The sequence below is a fragment of the Piliocolobus tephrosceles genome, chromosome 2 (genome assembly GCF_002776525.5).
Source record: "Piliocolobus tephrosceles isolate RC106 chromosome 2, ASM277652v3, whole genome shotgun sequence".
Classification (NCBI taxonomy): Eukaryota; Metazoa; Chordata; class Mammalia; order Primates; family Cercopithecidae; genus Piliocolobus; species Piliocolobus tephrosceles.
The window spans coordinates 100132166-100152702 of NC_045435.1; the positions used below are offsets into that span (position 1 = coordinate 100132166).

General features: G+C 39.4%; 1 protein-coding gene across 1 annotated transcript; it reads right to left on the bottom strand.

Annotated features, from left to right (window-relative positions):
• Positions 1-508: 508 nt before the first annotated feature.
• DNAJB11 (DnaJ heat shock protein family (Hsp40) member B11) lies at positions 509-17378 on the bottom strand. The gene is made up of 10 exons (XM_023187641.1): positions 17090-17378; positions 15790-15946; positions 10397-10494; positions 8536-8668; positions 4822-4964; positions 4256-4338; positions 3555-3612; positions 2349-2460; positions 1734-1893; positions 509-966 (listed from the first exon to the last, which is right to left on the bottom strand). Exons 1-10 carry the CDS (start codon positions 17155-17157, stop codon positions 902-904), a joined length of 1077 nt encoding a protein of 358 aa, XP_023043409.1. The 5' UTR covers positions 17158-17378; the 3' UTR covers positions 509-901.
• Between the last annotated feature and the right edge of the window lie 3159 nt (positions 17379-20537).

A 20537-nucleotide genomic window follows, 5' to 3' on the forward strand; every position in this document is an offset into this window, starting at 1 on the left:
CTCGCAGAGACCAAAAAAGTCCAAAGTACACGAGAAGGAGTGTGATGTGACTATACATATGAAAATGAGGGAGATGCAAAAGTCAAATGTACTTATCACAGAGCATCTGAATTAGGTGCCATGAGAAGAGCAAACATAATTTGCAACTCTAAATTCCTTTTCTAGAACCAGTGGTAGTCCCTGTTCCTAAACAAACCAAAGGCTTTCTAACCATGAGGTCAACTGAAATTATGTACATGAAAGGTGCTTCCTAAACAGTAAAGTGTCCATACCAGATTATTATTCCCAAATTAAATGAGAGAAAATATACTTCCTCAGGGACAATTAGATCTTTGTGTAACCTTCATTCATGGACCCCAATCAACCAGTTTCTTCCAAGCTCCTTTCTAGCAGATGCTGTGTATGTAATTGGGCATGGGGACTGAATCTATATCACTCTTTTGCATGCTTGTGCATCCATCTTGCTTGATGGGAGGACAACCCAAATAGCTCACAGAAGAAACAGGAGTCATGAAAAAAATAACAACAAAATGTATTTAAAAACAGACTTCTCCAGTTGGCATTTTGAATGAAATTGCTAACAACCCCAACCCTCTATGTTGTGTTTCTTTTGCTCCTGGAGTCCTCTTGCAGCTTTAATTCTTGAAACTCAGGCGGCAGCACCAGACATTAAATCCCCAAAGGGAGAGGTATTAGTAAACCTTTTGCTGGTCATTCTTTTCTGAATGCAAATGGACAATTTCTTAAGCCCTCTTATTCATTTCATGATGATCATTAGACAAAAAAAATTAAGCCAAACTTGCATATTGAAAATAAAAACAAAAACACACACAAAAAAACCTTGTAGATAATAAATATCGCCGATTCACTTATTTTAAACAAAGTCCAATTTTATTCACTGTTAATATCCTTGCAGTCCATTGTATACCTTCTGCACTGACCCTTGTTTCAGTAGCTGTTTGATACCTGAAGAATGAATGAACAAATAACTCCATTAACAAAAAAATGTTACTTTCCTGGTGTTTAAAGAGCATATTTCAAGAAAAGGCTCATAAAAGGCCTTATGACAAACATGGATGTGAATTAAATAACTACCAATCTCCAACATAATCACATGTAGGTAATCCCACACATGCACATACGTTTCCAGGATGATCCCTTGTCTCTTTTAGGCCCACATACCACATACATGTCCCACAAAGCTCTGCAAAATGAGGAATGAGAAGAGGCAATCAAAAGGGAAAGAAAACTCTTCAGCTAAGTCTCCCATTCCTTCTTCTGTATCCTCTTTTTAGTTTTTACCTCCTTCATTGCTCTCCTTTCTCTTACTATTTAGGACCCCCAGTGGGGCCCTCTTCTCAACCAGTCATCCTAGACATGCAACCATAAGCTTCTAATCTTTCTATTGTCTACCTCATCTTCCCTTTTACGGAGTGGTCCAGCTCATTTGTTTTAAGGGATTCTATTTCATTCCCACATACTCTATCACTCCCTAGGTTTCAAAGCACAGCTTACACAGACTTTTGTAACACAAAGATGTAGGATTTTTAATATATCGCCTTTACAAAGTAAGATGAGTTCATTCCTATGTTAGTGTTCTACTAGCATTAATGATTGATGTCTTGATGTCTCATGTCACTGGAGAGTTCTGCTTCTATTGCCACCCTTTTCTCATCACACACACACACACACAGACACACACACACACACACACTCTCACTCATATGCCATACCTTCTCTTGCTTCCTCTGTTAACTGTTCTTTTGGAAAATCCACATCAAAAGTGATTATCAAAGAGCCCTTGATATTATTGTTGTCAAAGTTGGGGAGCCCTTCCCCTTTCTTCCATAGCTTCGCTCCTGGCCTGGTAATCTTATCCCGGGAAATATGTACCTAGAAAACAAAAGGGAATGCACTGCAGCAGGAGCGGGACATCTGAAGTACATCACACAGCTTCTAGTGAGCACTGGTACACAAAGCTAATGTCACAGCTCAGCAAAAAGAAAGAACGAAGGAGCAAAGGAAATATCATTAGGGCAATGTCAGTCAAGAACAAAGGATTTTATTAAAGAAGAAAAATCAAACACAAAAACAAGTAAACAAAGAAAGGTTTTCATCAATAGAAACTATAAGGACAAGACTGTCAAAGGCTGTGCAATCCATTCTGAGTAGCTGAAAGGTCTGGCACTGTTATTGCAGGATGCTCAGCAGCAGAGTAAGTACAGATGGAGAATCCGACTGAGAAAGGAGTCCCTCTGGTTCTCAATGACTGAAACAGCTGATACATCTCAAAACTACCCACATAAAGGCTTCAAAAGGATGGAGAACAAGTAAATTGGTTTGTTTACCTTGTGACCATCCAAGTGAGTAATATCCATCTCAAAGCCAACCAGTGACTCAACTAATGAGATTGTCACATTTGTGTACAAATCATCTCCTCTCCTTTCAAATATTGGGTGCCTAAAAACAGAATAGGTAAAAAATCATTAATTTCCACTTTAAGTTCAAAGAGCTGTTAGAAAAATCTTGGAAAAAGATGAACACCACTCTTTCAAACTATAAATATTTCTTAGACATACTTTTGTGTGTAGTATTAATTGAGAATATAAAGTTGTTTAAGTCTTATTAAATGCTACTGTTAAGGAACACGCCATCAGCAAAAGCCAGAGTATAAGTAAAACTATAACCATTAGATTATGGAAAAGAGAGAAAGAAAGTTTCTGCGGAGATCATCTTCAGAAATGGGTTTATAGAAGTTTCCTGAGCTGGCTCACAAAACTAAGTTGGCTGTAGAAATGCAGATAAAATGGGTGGAAGGAAGGGGAAATAGAGTGAGAAGGAATTCTGGCAAAGACAAGGAAGGTGTCAGGTTTATTCAGGAAACAACACACGTTCCAGTTTCTCTAAGAAGTGATGATAAAGACAAGGTAGGCAAAGAAGCTGGGGAAAACAACACTGAGATTAAAGAGTGCAGGAAGGAAAAGTCCCAGACAGTGGGCAGCTATTTCTCCATATTCTGGTGGGAACCCTGTTTTGATGACTCCTTATAGATGCAGAGATATTACTGGTTTCCAAAGCGCTAACAAGAGAGAAATACTAATCAAGAAAGCCAGAGTCCCAGGCAAAATTGTCTAAGCAGCACTTCATGCTGAAGAGAAGCTCACAAAAGAAAAGCTCTCTCTTCACAGAAGCTGCATATCACGTAGAAAGTTCTTTCTATGGCAAAGTCTCCTATTCTTGTATGGTGCCATAGTTCTTCAGCTAAAAAATCTCAGCTTTGACTCCCTATCTTGTTTGTTTTTCTTTTATAACTCCTTACTTATCAATTCTTTCCTTTCAACATCTTTTGCATTTGTAAGTCCTAAGTAAATAAATAACTGGGGCTCAATCCTAGGGCCCAACCCCAAGCTTTCAGCCTTGTAGAGGAGTTACAAATCATCGTTTAGGGTAATAAGGGTAAGAAACAGAGAAAAAAGTCTCTAACTGCTCTGGTGGCCACCCACACCTCTATAATCTGACTCATCTAAGAAGACCTCTAAAATTAGATTACTTACTTGACAACTTTGATTCGGAACCGTAAATCTCCAGGCTCCCCATCCACATGAGGCTCACCTAGTCAGAGCAGATTACAGCATACTGTAAATCATACAAGTTGAATACCACAAATCTATTTGGCAACTGATAATTCTTTTTAATCTACTACTTTGGGCATTGATCTGTCAAATCTGTGACGGCAGTGTCTCTGCCTGGTTCTATCAAGTTTCAGATTATTAGAAATCATCACCTTTGCCTCAGATACAGCAGTACATAACTTGATCCATTTCCTAAACCAAGAATGATTCACTGGTCTATTGAATCTAAGTCTCAAAGCTTTTTTTTTTTTATTTTTAGAGTTTTAAACTTAAGTCTAAAGGTGAGGTCCTGAGAACATCTTATTAATGCCAACTAGAGTTACATATCTTCTTTCACTGCTGAGTTAAAATTCATTAAGGTCTGAACACCCTAAATTTTGAGGAAACTTAGGTTACCTCCTAATAACTTTTGGCCATGACATTCAAAGGATAAACGGTAATGCTACTGCTTCAGTTAAACAAAAAGCTTTGTATATCCTAAAATTGGCTGAAGGGTATTGGAAATTATATATGCATTTACTATGTGAACATTAAGATGGAGCAAGGCAGGGATGAGAGGTATTCACAAACAAGCAGAGAGCAGAAAGTTATGACAATAAAAAAATAAAATATCAATATTTCACCTTCTCCAATAAAGGGGTACTCCATGCCGTCTCTCACCCCAGGCTCTATTTCTACTTCCAGCGTTCGTTCTTCATTCACTAGTCTGAAGTAAAGAGAATTGAAAGAGGAGAAAAATAATGAAAATATAAACAAAACATCAGATTATTAAAGTTTTATCTATTTTATCAGAGCTTTCTCTTGGAAGACTATAGTGTGCCTCTACTTGACAAAACTATCTGATAATCTTTTACATCTTCTATATGCTAAAATCCAGGGTGAAGCTACTATACATTATATAAATATATAAGGCTGCTCTAACAGTACAAGAAGGAAGAAAATGAAGCATTAATACTTGTTGAAAATATATCAGAAATAAAGGACACTGCTTGTTAGTTCAGAAACTTAAAAGGAGATATTTATAAGAAATACTTCAGAAAAAAATGTACATTTTTTTTGCTCTATCCTTTTGCAGAACATGGCAGTGGGGAGGGGACAGAAAAGGATCTAGTATGGACCATTAGCGTTTGACTAGATAAACGAAATTAACAAGTGTTTCTTGGTAGAACAAAGAAGGTGCTTCACTTACTTGACATTAGGGCATTCATCGCAGACCACCTCCTGGGTCATTTGGAAGCGCCCAGGGCCCAGCTGGGTGGTCCGCATCTCTTGCCGGCAATTGCACTTCCGTTTGCCAGGAGCCTGCCTTGCCACAGGTTTGTTTCTAACTACCTAGGAAGCGCATAAACAACATCAGCTTCTCTCTTGTGTAAAATAGGCTTTTGTTTCCTCAACTATCAAGGCTCTGCACATATGCCTGGACTGAAACTTCCCCTTCTCTGGCAATCTATTCCTCAGAAATCTAAAGCTGACAAAACTCTTTGAAGAGTACAAATCAGGCCCCAAACAGGAATGAAGCAAACACATACTTAAATGACTCCAATTCTAAAGCTAGAGAAGTAGAGACGGGAGTAAGAAAACAAGAGAACCGAAAAATAAAGTGTATGATATCAGCATTTCTAAGCCACAATTAAATGCTACTGAGTTAAAGTAGTTCACGTAATGATTATCTTTTAAGAAATCCGAGCTGTGTAAAGCATAACCCCTGAGGAACAATCACCGCCTTCAAAACCTGGTATGTGGCTACCATCCAATCCTCTGATTAACCTAATGAAAATGTCTCCTTATTTCAGGAAACTCAATCTAGGACTATTTCTGGAGCTATCTCCATTCAGATACTTTAACACATAGGAAGAGAAACAATGACCATCTCTTTGTACTTGACTGCAATCAAACATTCTGATCCCTCTAAGAATGTAAAACTGATATATATGCAGAAATGTATTCCTAGTTTTGACTGTTTAATTAGTCAAACATCTAATCACAAGGTATGTGCTCATGCAGCAAAATGATGAATGCTTGGAGAAAAACCCCTTAAAGCCTACCAACACATGAAAGGCCCAGGTCAACAGAGTAAATTATAGCAACAATAACAGTAATCAGAGCAAACACTTTATAGCACTTACTACATGCCAAGCAATGTGCCAAACACTTTTACATATTCATTTAATCCTCACAACTGTATGAGATGGGTACTGTTATTATCCCCATTTTACAGATGAGGTAACAGAAGTATAGAAAGGTTAAGTAACATGACCAAGGCCACATGACTAATACATGGCAGAGCCAGGATTCTAAACTAGGCAGTCTAGCTGCAAAGTTCATGCTTCTTAACTATTGTGCTATCCTATTTCTCAAGGTAATTTTTTTTTCTTTAAAAAATAATTTATATACAGAAGGAGCAGGATTGAAAAAAAGGAAAAAAAGCATTTAACATGGGGTTATTGAAACAGCAAAGCCATTTACAGACTTTACAATAGTTGGATTAAAAAAGAGTTTGTTCGGGAACACACTAACAGCAAAAAGTGATGTCTACTGTGTATTAGTGACAACTGCAGAACAGGCTTGGAAGGGAACATGGGCGCTAATTAGGCTCACCTCTTTCCTCCCGTCTAAACAATCTCACTGGTTTATGAATATTTTTAATGCCCTTTTCTCCTACAGCTTGAACAGTATTACTGTTGCATCTTCTGTGATTGTCTACGTCTCTCCTTTCAATTATTCAGAGAAGCAGCTACAACTAAGAATAAGCTTCTTGTCAAAATGGTACATATGCACAGGCTACCGCTGTCTCCTCCAGGATACTGGAAAAACTACAAGAAAACATGGATTCCAGGAAACAGTAACTACAACATAGAATATATGAGAAAATCCCACAGATAGAGGGCTGTTTTGCACTGTTTCCCCTGACTGCAGAGAACAAAAAGACTCCAGACAGCAAACAAAACAAAAAACACCCCAAGAAACCAAACAAAACACAGTTAAAACCAGTGGGCCAGGGCTCAACCCACGATGCTCTACAGGGAAAGGTAGTTGCTGGTACCCATAAGGGAATATCAGCTCAAAGGCCATGACAGCTGGATACCCGAGAAGGTCAATTATCTGCCCCGCAAAAGACAACAAACCGAATAACACATATATTTTAAGCAATTGTACTTTGCTTAAAAAAAGATTAGACAGACCAGGAACTTAAAATAAGCATGATAATACTTAAGGAGGTAAGGCATTAGTAAAATGATACAGAGTAAGAAATAATGCAAGAATCAAGTAGAAATATTATGCATAAAAATATGAGTTGAAATTAAAACACAGCAGATGGGTTATTACTAGAATGGATATAGCTGAAGACTGAAGTAGTAAGCTAGGAGATCAAAATGAGGTACCTCCCAGAAGGAAGCAGTGAAGGATAAAGAAACATAATTTTTCATATTTAAAAGAAAGTTAAGAGCAGACAGAAGTAGAAGTGATAAAAGAATTGTAAAAAAATTATGAGACATATTTTCCAGAATTTAAAAAAGATGAATAACCTCATATTAAAAGATTCCAGAGTTTTAGCAGAAAATATAGGTGAACAGCTTTCTTATTTAAAAATTTTTTTTCAGATATAAGTTTCAGTGATGTTGTCCAGGCTAGAGTACAGTGGCTATTCACAGATGTAATCATAGGCCACAAAAGCCTCAAACTCCTGGCCTCAAGCGATCCTCCCACCTCAGCCTCCTTAGTAGCTGAGATTACAAGTGTGCTCCACTGCACACAGCTGCTTTCTTATTTTAGAACAAAAAAGAATTTCTTTAACAAGACACAAAAACTAACCATTAAAGACTGACAGATTTGATTACATTAAAATTAATTAATTCTGTTTGCTGAAAATTGAAATAAATCTTAAACATAATGAAAAGACAAGTTACAAACACACAGGCTATATTTGCATTACATACAGCCAACAAAGAATTAGCAGCAAGAGTGAAGTACTCTTAGAAATCAGTAAGAAAGAGGCAAAAGAATGAAAAGGCATTTCACAAGAGAGGAAACAAATATGGCCAATAAACACAGAAAGAGATGCTGATTCTAATTGGTAACTTAAAAAAAGGTAAAACAAGACCATAATGAGATAATATTTTATACCCATTTGATGGGCAACAATTAAGAAGTCTAATAATTCCAAGTATTAGTGAGGCAGTGAATCTACAGGATCTCATAAATTGCACGTAGAAGCGTCAGGACAATCAATTTCAAAAACAATACAGTATTAGCTTGTAAAAATGAACATTGGTTCATATTACCCAGCAATTCTACTCTCAAGCATATCCACCCAAGAGATATTCTTGTTTATCTGAACCTGGATATATGGATTAAAAAGTTCATAAAAGCACTGTTTGGAATTGAATAAAACTGAAAGAAACAAAAATGCCTATTAATAAATTATGATCACAATATAGCAATAAGCAACACGGGTGAATCCTAGTAACACAATAGTGAGTAAAAATAACCAGTCTCAGGAAATCATGAATAAAATACCATTTCTAAAAAATCAAAAACAATATAATAAACAATATATTATTCAGGTATTCATATATACATGATAAAATAAGAATGGCAAAAGAACAATAAAGACATAATTCAATACAGTAGTTACCTCTGAAGGGAGGCAGGGTAATGGAACAGGGAAGTAGCATATAGGCAGATTAAGTCATGGTGATGTTTTACTTAGTTCTTAAGCTGGGTGATAAAACAATGACATCAGTGTATCATGAACCAAGGATTATAATTAATTCAATTTTGGGCATTTGATCACTCCCTCTTACCCTCAAAAAGAGAGAGAAGGTACATATAAACCTCTTATTCTTAGTCAAAAGTACAAGTTCTGGGAGTCAATATGAACAGCTATATTGTTTGAACTTACTTCCACAAAATTTCCTGCATATACTTCTTCCAAAGTGACTTCTAGATCTACAATAATATCACTTCCTCTTGGAATATTTCTGTCTTGCTGACGAGGGGTTCCTCCAAACATGAAACCAAAATCCCCAAAGAAGCTAAAGGTAAGTGCAAAATCATCAGGAAAAAAAATCAAGACTCCATGTTTCACAATTAACTCATTTTCTTTACATTGATAAACTATTGTTTCTACCAATGCATTGTGCAAAACTACAAGGTATTTTTTAATACAATGGAGTCATACATCATACATCATTTTCAATTTATATACTATCAACCATATTGTAACTATATGGTCCCTTACTACAAAAATATTCACTTTTTAATATAATATAGCCCATGCATATAGTACAGTACATACACACACAATATGCCAATGAATTCAATGTTGGATCCAATCAATGAAATAATAATCTTTCAATATTGGGAAAAATCTGAAGATGGTGGACTTACTGAGAAAGAGTACAGTATACATAAACTTGTGTAATACTAAACTTAATGGTTAGTTTAAGAAATTTTTATTGGTAATTTTAATACATGTACTGTTCCCTTTACATGCTTTTTAGAAGTGAACTTGTTGAAAGAAGCTACTGTTCTGCACAAAAATCTTGAGTATGTAATTAAATAAGCTAAAAAAGCACCAGCCTTAGTAAAATCCTAGTGCTTAAGGAGAAGGAAGTTCTAGCCTCTATAAGACCCAAACTAATTTTTGTAAGTCACGAAAGAGTAACTTGAGATCAAGAAAGAAGGTGACCTTCAATCCTACAGGTGGTTTAATCTAATGTTAATTTTTGGGGTTATTAAGAAGACTCAGATATTAGCACAGCTATGATGATAACTATATAACTCCCTCTCCCACCAACCAACTCAGGTGAATGAATTCCCTGAATCTTAAATAAAGGCAAGGAGAGAGAACAGGGTGTAGGCTGGGAAGCTTTTTCTCTTTCTGGTATCCCCTAGGGATCACTTCAGACAGCCAAATTGATCCTGGGGGGGAAAAAGATGTCCTAATCATGTTACTCACACATCTTTACAGGTCCTAAAAATCTACTCCCCCACCCCAGGCCCTCCAGCCAAGCACTAAATGGTGGTAACTACTGTATGCAACAGTGATTCTTACTTCTTTTGGGGAAGGGTTCACAGAACCCTTTGAGAATCTGAAGAAAACAATGAACTCTGCCCATAAAAATGCAGATTCAAACATCTTTTTGTTTATAATTTCAGACCTGAAACCCCAGATTAAGGTCTCTTAGTATATGTAATCATCAGGGAATGTGGAAATTCAAATGCTCAATAAAGAGAGGTTCAAAGAGTGAGGAGGAAAGGTGTTCATTATTCCAACCACCCAGCACTCCCAGAAAGCAAGAGATAAAGGTCCTCTACCATAATTCCTTCCCCTAATGCTAGTTATTATAATTACCCTCACTTGTTGATAGGATGAGAGAGAGAGGCAGTTCTGGGTATGGGAGTAGGAATTTTTCTGTCTCTGCTAACAATAATTTTGCTCATTAAGTGGTTTGCAGATTCCAAGATAGCAAGTAGGCAAGGATGAACTGATTTCCAACACAGGTCCCCACCGCGAATTGTCAGCATTGATTTAACTGATACGGTTGGCTAGATGGAATGTCTTTTCAATGCCATCCATCTTTCCTGAAGCTTTGTGAAAATAGACTATCTTCCCACAGGGAGGACAATAATTGATCTTTGGATCAGCTAACTTGTACCGTTCATCAAAAGCTTCTGAACTAGGGAATGAGAGGAATTCTTTAATCACTAAGTGACCCTCTCTCAGACACTAACACGTTGCAGATGGGTGAATTACTCACTGTGAAAAAATGTCTCCATGGGAGCTCTGATGACCATCTTTTAATCCTTCTTCACCATAAGTATCGTACTGTTTCCGTTTCTCACTATCTGACAGAACCTGGGGATAAAAGCCAGTGGAGGAAAAGATCACGAGCTGGTAATATCCAGTTAAGGCACAGTCATATTTATGTTTGTTTTTACTTTGACAATGGGTCTAAAATTCTAATAGAATGTAGTTTCCATTATGTACTGCATTAAGGCATATTTACGAAGTTATTTTCTCTAAGACTAAATTCTTTGATGCATTGTTCATTCCACATTGCTCAATTCATGTTTTTAATTTAAAGTTGTCAAAACTCACCTAGTCACTAAAAAATAATACCTGAGATTAGTAATGCAGCTGTGAAGGTCAGAGTGGTAACAGGAAAGAGGTAAGATGGATTCCTCAGGTTTACTTCCCATGCAGTTTGACTTTGGTGCTTATGCTGTTAACTACTATACTGCCTTCAAAACAACTTGGCCCCACAGGTCTACAACACCCCCTACCCAACACACACACACACACACACACATACACACACACACACACACACAGAATTTCTGTCCCATAGGATCCCGGAAGGTGTTGAAAGAAGAAAGGACCCCAACAGCTCTTGGGTTCACCTGGGTATAACTCACTGTTTCAGTTCCACTGCTTCAAAACAACTTGGCCCCACAGGTCTACAACACCCCCTACCCAACACACACACACACACACACACACACACACACACACACACACACAGATGCATGTATTAGGAGATTGTCAAGTCAAGGAAATCAAATGACAGGCCCTCCAGAGAGGTCTACACTGATATCTTTTCCTCCTCCTTTTTTCATTTTTTGGTATATGTAGAAATCCACTTGTGGAAGAATGCTGCCCGCCTTTTATACATATATATATGTATAAAATAAGAAAGGCAAAAGAACAATAAAGACATAATTCAATACAGTAGTTACCTGTGAAGGGAGGCAGGGTAATGGAACAGGGAAGTGGCATGTAGGCAGATTAAGTAATGGTAATGTTTTACTTAGTTCTTAAGCTGGGTGATAAAACAATGATATCAGTGTATCATGAACCAAGGATTATAATTGATTCAATTTTGTGCATTTGATCACTCCCTCTTACCCTCAAAAAGAGAGAGAAGGTACCTATAAACCTCTTATTCTTAGTCAAAAGTACAAGTTCTGGGAGTATACGTAGATACATAGAATGAAGCAAACACATACTTAAATGACTCAAATTCTAAAGCTGGAGAAGTAGAGATGGGAGTAAGAAAACAAGAGAACCGAAAAATAAAGTGTATGATATCAGCATTTCTAAGCCACAATTAAATGTCACTGAGTTAAAGTAGTTCACGTAATGATTATCTTTTAAGAAATCCAAGCTGTGTAAAGCATAACCCCTGAGGAACAATCACCGCCTTCAAAACCTGGTATGTGGCTACCATCCAATCCTCTGATTAACCTAATGAAAATGTCTCCTTATTTCAGGAAACTCAATCCAGGACTATTTCTGGAGCTATCTGCTCTTAACTTTCTTTTAAATATGAAAAATAAATTATGTTTCTTTATCTTTCACTGCTTCCTTCTGGGAGGTACCTCATTTTGATCTCCTAGCTTACTACTTCAGTCTTCAGCTATATCCATTCTAGTAGTAATAACCCATCTGCTGTGTTTTAATTTCAACTCATATTTTTATGCATAATATTTCTACTTGATTCTTGCATTATTTCTTACTCTATATCATTTTACTAATGCCTTACCTCCTTAAGTATTATCATGCTTATTTTAAGTTCCTGGTCTTATCTTTTTTTAAGCAAAGTACAATTGCTTAAAATATATGTGTTATTCAGTTTGTTGTCTTTTGCGGGGCAGATGATTGACCTTCTCGGGTATCCAGCTGTCTTGGCCTTTGGGCTGATATTCCCTTATGGGTACCAGTAACTACCTTTCCCTGCAGAGCATCGTGGGCTGAGCCCTGGCCCACTGGTTTAACTGTGTTTTGTTTGGTTTCTTGGGGTGTTTTTGTTTTGTTTGCTGTCTGGAGTCTTTTTGTTCTCTGCAGTCAGGGAAACAGTTCAAAATAGCCCTCTATCTGTGGGATTTTCTCTGGGAGTATATGCAGTATATGTATATGTGTATATCTATATATACACACACACACACAGATATATATATGTTTAAGTTTGTAATGTTCTGAGTTTGAAATGTAGAGAGAATAATAAGTGAAAATACTCTATGAAGGTTATTTAAGGTCAATTTCATTGCTTGAAATAATTCTTGAAGTTTTAAGTTTCAGAGAACTACATACACAATCATGACTATATGCTTCCTCTCTGTATAATATTAAAGAATGTAACAACAAAATAGGCTTCCATCCTTTTCAAAATTTGTCTTCAACATGCAAAAATTCTCTTTTATTTAGAGCAATCTGATATATATGCACATATATACTTGTGAAAATTAAATGGCTTTAAAATCTTCCTTTGATATTTATAAACTCCTACTTAGACAAGAGGCTGAAGGAGACAGTTATTTCAAAACCATACTCATGGTGGCCCAGAAAAAGAGAGGTTCAAAGTAGATGGGGCTTGTTGACTTAAAAGAAAGGCATATTCACACAGGACACACTTTTGGCTTAGGGCCCAAATGAGGTGTTAGGAGTCATGGCAAAAAATGTATTAACATTTAAGATATCCTTGAAAGGATAAATAGAAATTGAGTATACAAGAGAGTGAACATTCTTAAAAGCGAAGGCAAATGGGTTATTCCAGAAGTGACCACAGTACTTGATTAAAGCCACTATGATAGAAAAAGGGAAAGGAAAGAATGTTTTCACAAATATCTTTAGAAAATAGGTATTTTGGGGAAGCAGAAATGGGCACAGCTAACTTAAAAAAAAAAACAACCCTTATTATTATCTGGATCTCCAATATTTTCACTTTTAGTCTACTTCTCTGATCTGATCTTGGAAAAGAAATGAACCCTGCATTTGAGACTTTAAAAGACACCATTTCAAAACCCCCAAAGACTAGTTTTAAGTCAGTTTCTTTTTAGACATCAGAGGCTTCTGTAATAACCCCCTAAAAACTACTCGTGAAGTCATTTATTATCATTCACTTCCTCCTCACTTTTCTTCCACCAAGGAATGCAATTTTATTCCATGGTCTTGGAAACTATTTTAAAAGAAAAAAGGTTTTTAGTTGATTGGCCAACCAATACACAGATTCTCAAGTAATTAAAATGCCAGCAGTAATCCTAGCTCTGTAGAGAAAACAAATTTGTATTCACAAAAGATTCTTCCTAACTGTACTCCGATTCTAATTTGTGAACACTAATTTACCTAAGACTAAAGGCAATCAAGCTTGAATGATAAAAAGAAAAAAGAAATTTAAACTAGTGGCTAAAAGGGTTGTTATAGTTAAATAAGCCATAATTTCATGATTGACCTTTGTATAGTGTGCCTAGGTCATGGATAAAGAACATGAAGATTCTTTACAGAGCATGGTAAATTCAGCTTCCCTAGAAAATGTTTTTGAGTATTGGGTTCCTAGCAAACAAGGGAACTATTCATGGAAAATACAGTGCAAAATACGGAATCCATATTATCAACAAGAAACAAAATATTACATATAATTTAGGATGGGCCATGAGACTTCTGAAGTTTATTTATGTGCCTCAGGTTAAGAATTTCTGTCCCTTGGCCAGGCACAGTGGTTCACGCCTATAATCCCAGCACTCTGGGAGGCTGAAGCAGTCGGATCACGAGGTCAGGAGATCGAGACCATCCTGGTTAACACGGTGAAACCCTGTCTCTACTAAAAATACAAAAAATTAGCCGGGTGTGGTGGTGCATGCCTGTAGTTCCAGCTACTAGGCAGGCTGAGGCAGGAGAATGGCGTAAATCCCGGGAGGCGGAGCTTGCAGTGAGCCGAGATTGTGCCACTGCAGTCCAGCCTGGCAGACAGAGCGGGACTATGTCTTAAAAAAAAAAAAAAAAAAAGAATTTCTGTCCCATAGGATCCCATAAGGTGTTGAAAGAAAAAGGACCCCAACAGCTCTTGGGTTCACCTGGGTATAACTCACTGTTTCAGTTCCATTGTTTCTTTAATCTAAGAGATCTTGGGATTCCTTCCTTTCAAGGTTTGTGTCTTCCTAAAATATTTTTCAATTTGTTTTTAGCCTTCTCAATATATAAGAATTTAAACTTAAATTCGGGAGTTTTAGCTCTATGACTTTTAGTTCAACTAATTTTTTTCTGTGTCCATTTAGAAAATGAGAATAAAAATATGCCTAGCTCTAATATATTTCCTGGTGTCCTAGTGAAGGTTAAATGAGATGATACAAATGGAGAGTGTTTTGGTCCCCAGATTAGAGGTTGGAAAATCAAATTAAAACTGAGCTTTGTTTGATCTACGTAAAAAAGAAATTTAACTGAATTAGTTACCAACATTTTTACAAGCAGAACTTACATAAAAGTCTAGATTTTCAACTTTTCTGGAAAAATTAAATCATCTAGGAACATACTGTTTGCATTAGTGTGACAAAAACTGGCTAGGGTTGAGGTAACAGCTGCTCCCTTGAAATGGGGCCAGAAGGCTTCAGTTTGTCAAAGTCCTCAACAATCCTTATTGCTTCCCAACATGGAGGCAGAATATCCGCTGCCATGTTTTAATTTATACCTGCCCTGCATGTTATTTGTCTAGTTCATATGAACACGTAGGTTTGCAACTCTCATGAAGGCTTTCTTTTTATTTTTGGCTCTAGCTCCCAAACTGACTGACTGACAGACCAATCAGTTGATCTACTTATTAATCTACCAATCTTTCATTTATTCTTTTGCAGTATTATTCTCCTTATTAAAATAAATATTAATATCAAAAGGCAGAAAATGGTATCTACTAACATGAATGTAATATCTAGTACAATACAGTATCAAGTACTACTTTTACTTTTATCTACCATCTACTTTTAAATAAAAGTGACCTGGGCTGGGCGTGGTAGCTCACATCTGTAATCCCAACACTTTGGGAGGCCGAGGCAGGCGGATCACTTGAGGTCAGGAGTTCGAGACCAGCCTGGACAACATAGTGAAACCCTGTCTCTACTAAAAATACAAAAATTAGCCAGGCGTGGTGACATGCACCTGTAATCCCAGCTACTCGGGAGGCTGAGGCAGGAGAAGTGCTTGAACCGGGGAGGCGGAGGTTGCAGTGAGCAGAGATTGCACCACTGCACTCCAGCCTAAGCAATAAAGTGAGACTCAGTCTCTAAATAAATACATGTGAGCTGAAAAGAGTATTTCTCTGTATTGTATGTTTTTTCTAGAGCTACAGATTTTATTTGTTCTTTATCACTTTTCCTGACTCACCTCATAAGCAGCACCCAGATCCTGGAATTTCTCCTGGGCTTGTGGATCATCAGGGTTCCGGTCGGGATGAAGCTGCAGGGCTAGTTTCCTATAGGCCTTTTTAATATCCTTTATAGAGGCACTTCGAGGCACCCCCAAGATCTTATAGAAGTCTCGTCTGGGAAGCAGAGGGAAAGAATACTTCATCAGAGTTACATGTTACATTTTTAAAAGTAAAAGATTTATTTTTCCTCTACATTTAGGTTTGTATCTGAGCAAAGAGGTACGAAAATGAACGTTTATGTGACACATATACACACAAAGAATGACTAAAAAGAGAACACCAGAATTTGTAATGAATCATATATTGAAGTAATCACAGTAAGAGGCTACATACTTCTTTTTAGATTATTCAAAACGTCTGTGGCATCTTCTTTCAGAACCACCTTCAGTCAAGAAAACCACTTCCTTATTTTATGGTCTCATGTTATCTTTAGGCAATAACCATATAATGAAATTAACTCTTCCCCCTTTCTCTACATTTGCTCCAAATGATTTTGACTTTTCTAAAAGTCAAATAACACTCTCAAAGAATGATTTTCCTAATTTAAAAAGATTATGCCACATAAATGTCCTAACAGCAGCATTGCCAGAATGTTAAAGACGAAGCAACTTAAGATAGCTTTGAGCTATCTAGCTCGAGCTAATAGCTCAAGAAGCTGGGAAGTACAAGGGCTCTCCAAAGAGTCTTCTTGTTCCCCTCCCCATCCAATTTCCTTCAGTCCCAACTCGGCCTGGCATCATCCACCCACTTTAATGTCAGCCCCCCAATGGCTCTTCGCAGGCTTGGCATAGAGCATCGTCCGCTTCTCCAGCTCAGCGGGGCACAGCAACCCACCTCTTTGATCAAACAAACGTCCATCCCCCCAACCTCAGCCTGGCACTGTCACTACCTTTCCTTACAGTCAGGCATCCCTCTTTCTTCCCCAGCTCTACGTGACACTGCTTCAGTTCACAATCACCTTCTTTCCCTCATCCCCCAAATGCCGTTGGCAATGCATCCAACTCCCACTCCTCTGGGCAAATCTAGCTCTACCAAAGACCTTCTCTGGACCTAACGCCCTCTCACTGGTGTCACCCACGGTTCTCCTCTCACCCCACTAATCTGGCCCATACTACCCCTTCCTCCGCCACCCCGCCAACCCACAGCGACGCCCCTCTCCACTCCCTCAGTCTGGCAATGCCACTTCCCCCACCCCCTCCCACCCCCTAGCAAAGGCTGACCCCCGGGCCCTGCTCTCTGCGAGTGTCTATTCCTCACCCGGCAATCACGGCCCCGATGAGGTACAGTAGCAACAGGCAAAAGGTGCTCAGGTTCTGCGGAGCCATGGTTCCTCTGTCCCGGGTCTTGTCCCACACACTCCTCACAGCCTCCTCCGCCGCCGCGTCGGCTCGCCAGCCCACCCGGCCTTGTGAGGCGCCTCACACCGGGGGGGCGGGGGGGTCTCCGCCTTGGTCCGCAGAGACAGCTAGCTAGCCCCCTCCTCTGCCAGTCCACTTCCCGGGAGTCCCAAGTCCCGGTGAGAGAAGCCCCCGGTAGGCGAGAGCCAATCGTTGCCCGGGACATCACACGCGGCCGGCGCCTGAAAGCCAATCAGCGCAGTACACTTCACCTCCGAGGCGGCACGGGTAGCCAGTTAGGCTTCAGAACTACAGTCGCAGCTCTTGACCAATTAGAAGAGGAGACGTCAGAGGGTCGCGCCGCTGCAGGAACCCGCTCTGCCCGAGCTACCGCGAGTCGTAGAAAATTACGTAATGGTAGGGGGCTGGTCCGAGTAAGGGCACCTGAGGTACACGAAATCCGCGCCCCCCCCACCGGCTCGCCCACTTCCTCGGACTTTGCACCAATCAGGAGGCTCCTCCCCAGCACCAGCCAATTGTGGGAGAGAAGTTTTCTCTGTGTTTCAAGTCTGGAATTTCATTCATACCCAGCTACGCGCGGAATGAGGGAGCAGAATGAGGGAACTGTGGCAGAATGAGCGGGGACAGTTATTCCACAACTGTACATCGGACGCATTGCTTAGGACTCTTATTTTACGTTCTCCAAGCAACTCCATAAGTCTCGGAAAGGCGACAGTGATGACTGACCGACTTAAGTTCGGATTCGGCTTCCACCGCTTCTCAGTGGTGAGACTCCTCCCAATTCTGAGCCTAAGTTTCTTTATCAACAAAACTAAGGCAAAGCACTTATTGGCAGTTCTGTGAATTTTAACAGGGAAAAAAAAATCTGTAAATCGTCGGGCGTATAGTAAGCAGGCAATGAATAAAAACCATTATTATTGTTCGAGCATAACTCTTTTGATTCCCCGTCTTCCCCCCCAATTTTGCTCATCACAGTTACACAACACCTAGTTGATCAGGACAAAACTCTAGGTGTTTTTACTCCTTTCATGTATAAGCTATCCAAATCTTTACCTCTGAACTATACTTGAATCTGTTCACTACATCTCCATTACTAGGTCTCTGGATCACAGTGTATCTCTCACCTGGCCAGGGCCTCCTAACTGGCCACCTTGTCTCCACTCTTAATATCTTCCTTAATACCTTAATACATGTTGCTCATCCCTGTCCCTCACTCCATTTTTTTTTTTTTTAAGGGCCGGGCGCGGTGGCTCACGCCTGTAATCCCAGCACTTTGGGAGGCCGAGATGGGCGGATCACCTGAGGTCAGGAGCTTGAGACCAGCCTGGCCAACATGGTGAAACCCCGTCTATACTAAAACTACAAAAATTAGCCGGGTGTGGTGGTAAGCACCTGTAATCCCAGCTACTCGGGAGGCTGAGGCAGGAGAATTGCTTGAACCTGGGAGGTGGAGGTTGCAGTGACCTGAGTTCCTGCCACTGCACTCCATCCTGGGCAAGAGTGAGACTGCATTTCAAAAAAAAAAAAAATACATAAAAAATAAAAGTCAAATCATGTCACTCCCGTTTAAAAGCCTGGAATGGCTCTTCATTTGCACTTAGAATAAAATCCCAGCTCTATGCTAGTTTACAGAGCCGTTTATGCTTTGTCCTCTCACCTATTATACTCCTAACCATGTTCCAGCAAAACTTGCTTCCTTTCTTTTTTGTATACACCAAGCTCATTCCTGCCAAAGGCCTTTGTGTTAGCTGTTCCCTTTGCCTGAAACACTGTACTCTCCCTCATGTCTTAACATGAGTGATTCCTTCTTTAACTCATGTATCAGCTTAAAGGTCACCACCTCAGAGAAGACTTCCCTGACCAATCAATCAAAATTAGCCCCTACTGAGTTCTTACTCTTACACCACCCTGTTTTCTTTTCTTTGTCTTTCCTTTTTTTTTTTTTTTTTTTTTTTTCCCTGAGACAGAGTCTTGCTCTGTTGCCCAGGCTGGAGTGCAGTGGCGCAGTCTCGGCTCACTGTAACCTCCGCCTCCTGGGTTCAAGCGATTCTCCTGCCTCAGCCTTCTGAGTAGCTGGGACTCCAGGCGCACACCACCGTGTACGTCTAATTTTTTTGCATTTTTAGTAGAGACTGGGTTTAACCATGTTGGCCAGGCTGGTCTCGAACTCCTGACCTCAAGTGATCCACCCGCCTCAGCCTCCCAAATTGCTGGGATTATAGGCATGAGCCACCGCGCCCGGCCTCCTATTTTATTTTTTCATCCCTGGTCCCTAGACTGTACACACTGAAATGCCAGTTTCATGAGAGCATGAATCTACATTGTTCTGTTCACAGCTATGTAAGACAGCACCTTAGAACAGTGCCTGGCATGGAGTAGGTGCTGAAGTATTTTTGAGTAAAAGTTACTTGGATGGTGATCATTGCATGGCTGGCTTCTTATTCTTCAGGCCTCGGCTCAAATTTGGCACTACAACGTGGCCTTCCCTGACCCCCCTTCCCCAATTTTCATAGCATTTACCGCTATCTGAAATTATCTTATTTTACTCCTTAATATGTATTGTCTATTCTCCCTGTTACACACTCCAAGCAAGGACCTTGTCTGTTTTGTTCACTCCTGTCATTCTAGTATCTACCACTGTGCCAGACACACAGTGGTACTCAACAAATAACAGCAAGGGCACTGAGCTAGTAAGTGGCGCAGCCTGGATTCTAACCCAGGTCTGTGTAAATTTGAAGCCCCTGCTTTCAGGAAGATACCCAGTAGGGACAATGGAGGAACTAAAAAACAAAAGAGGAACTAAATTGCATTTTATGGTCTAAATTACCTTTGTATATTTAGGTGTGGACCTAAATAGGCCATAAACGAACTAAAAAAAGAAGGAAACGTCCAGAAATCCTGAAATAGAAGTTTAAAGAAAGGAGTGATGGCTTCTGCCCGGCAATCTGAAAAAGCTTCACGAAAGTGGAAACACGGAGGGAAAGCTAACAGAGATAAGGAGTTGACACTGAGGGGCTGCAGGGAGTGCCAGTCTCGCTTCAGACGCCTTGGGTTTGAATCTTGGCTCCATCTCTTGTGTGACTTTAGGGTTCTGTTACTTTCACCTTTCTACGCCCTAGTTCCTTCATCAGTAAAACCAATGTACTTAAAGGGCTCTTGAGAACACTGAGGAAATATAAAGTTGCTTTACACAGTGCTGAGACCATAGTAAGCGCTCTATAAATGCAAACTGCCATTAGTAGTATTTCTGATGAAAGCGTGCTGATCTTACCAGCAGCTATTGGCTGACCACAGTTATGTGGAGCAACAGAAAGCTTCCTACTCCCCCTGGGTTGAAAGGTGCGACA

What these genes read in the sequence shown, in the direction of transcription:
- DNAJB11 (XM_023187641.1), bottom strand. Translation starts at nt 17,157, where the DNA reads ATGGCTCCGCAGAACCTGAGCACCTTTTGCCTGTTGCTACTGTACCTC. An exon ending in ATGCAGGAAATTTTGTGGAA is followed by an intron (nt 4,965 to 8,535) that starts GTAAGTTCAAAC and finishes TGCGCTTCCTAG; the next exon opens with GTAGTTAGAAACAAACCTGT. An exon ending in CTCACTTGGATGGTCACAAG is followed by an intron (nt 1,894 to 2,348) that starts GTAAACAAACCA and finishes TTTGTTTTCTAG; the next exon opens with GTACATATTTCCCGGGATAA.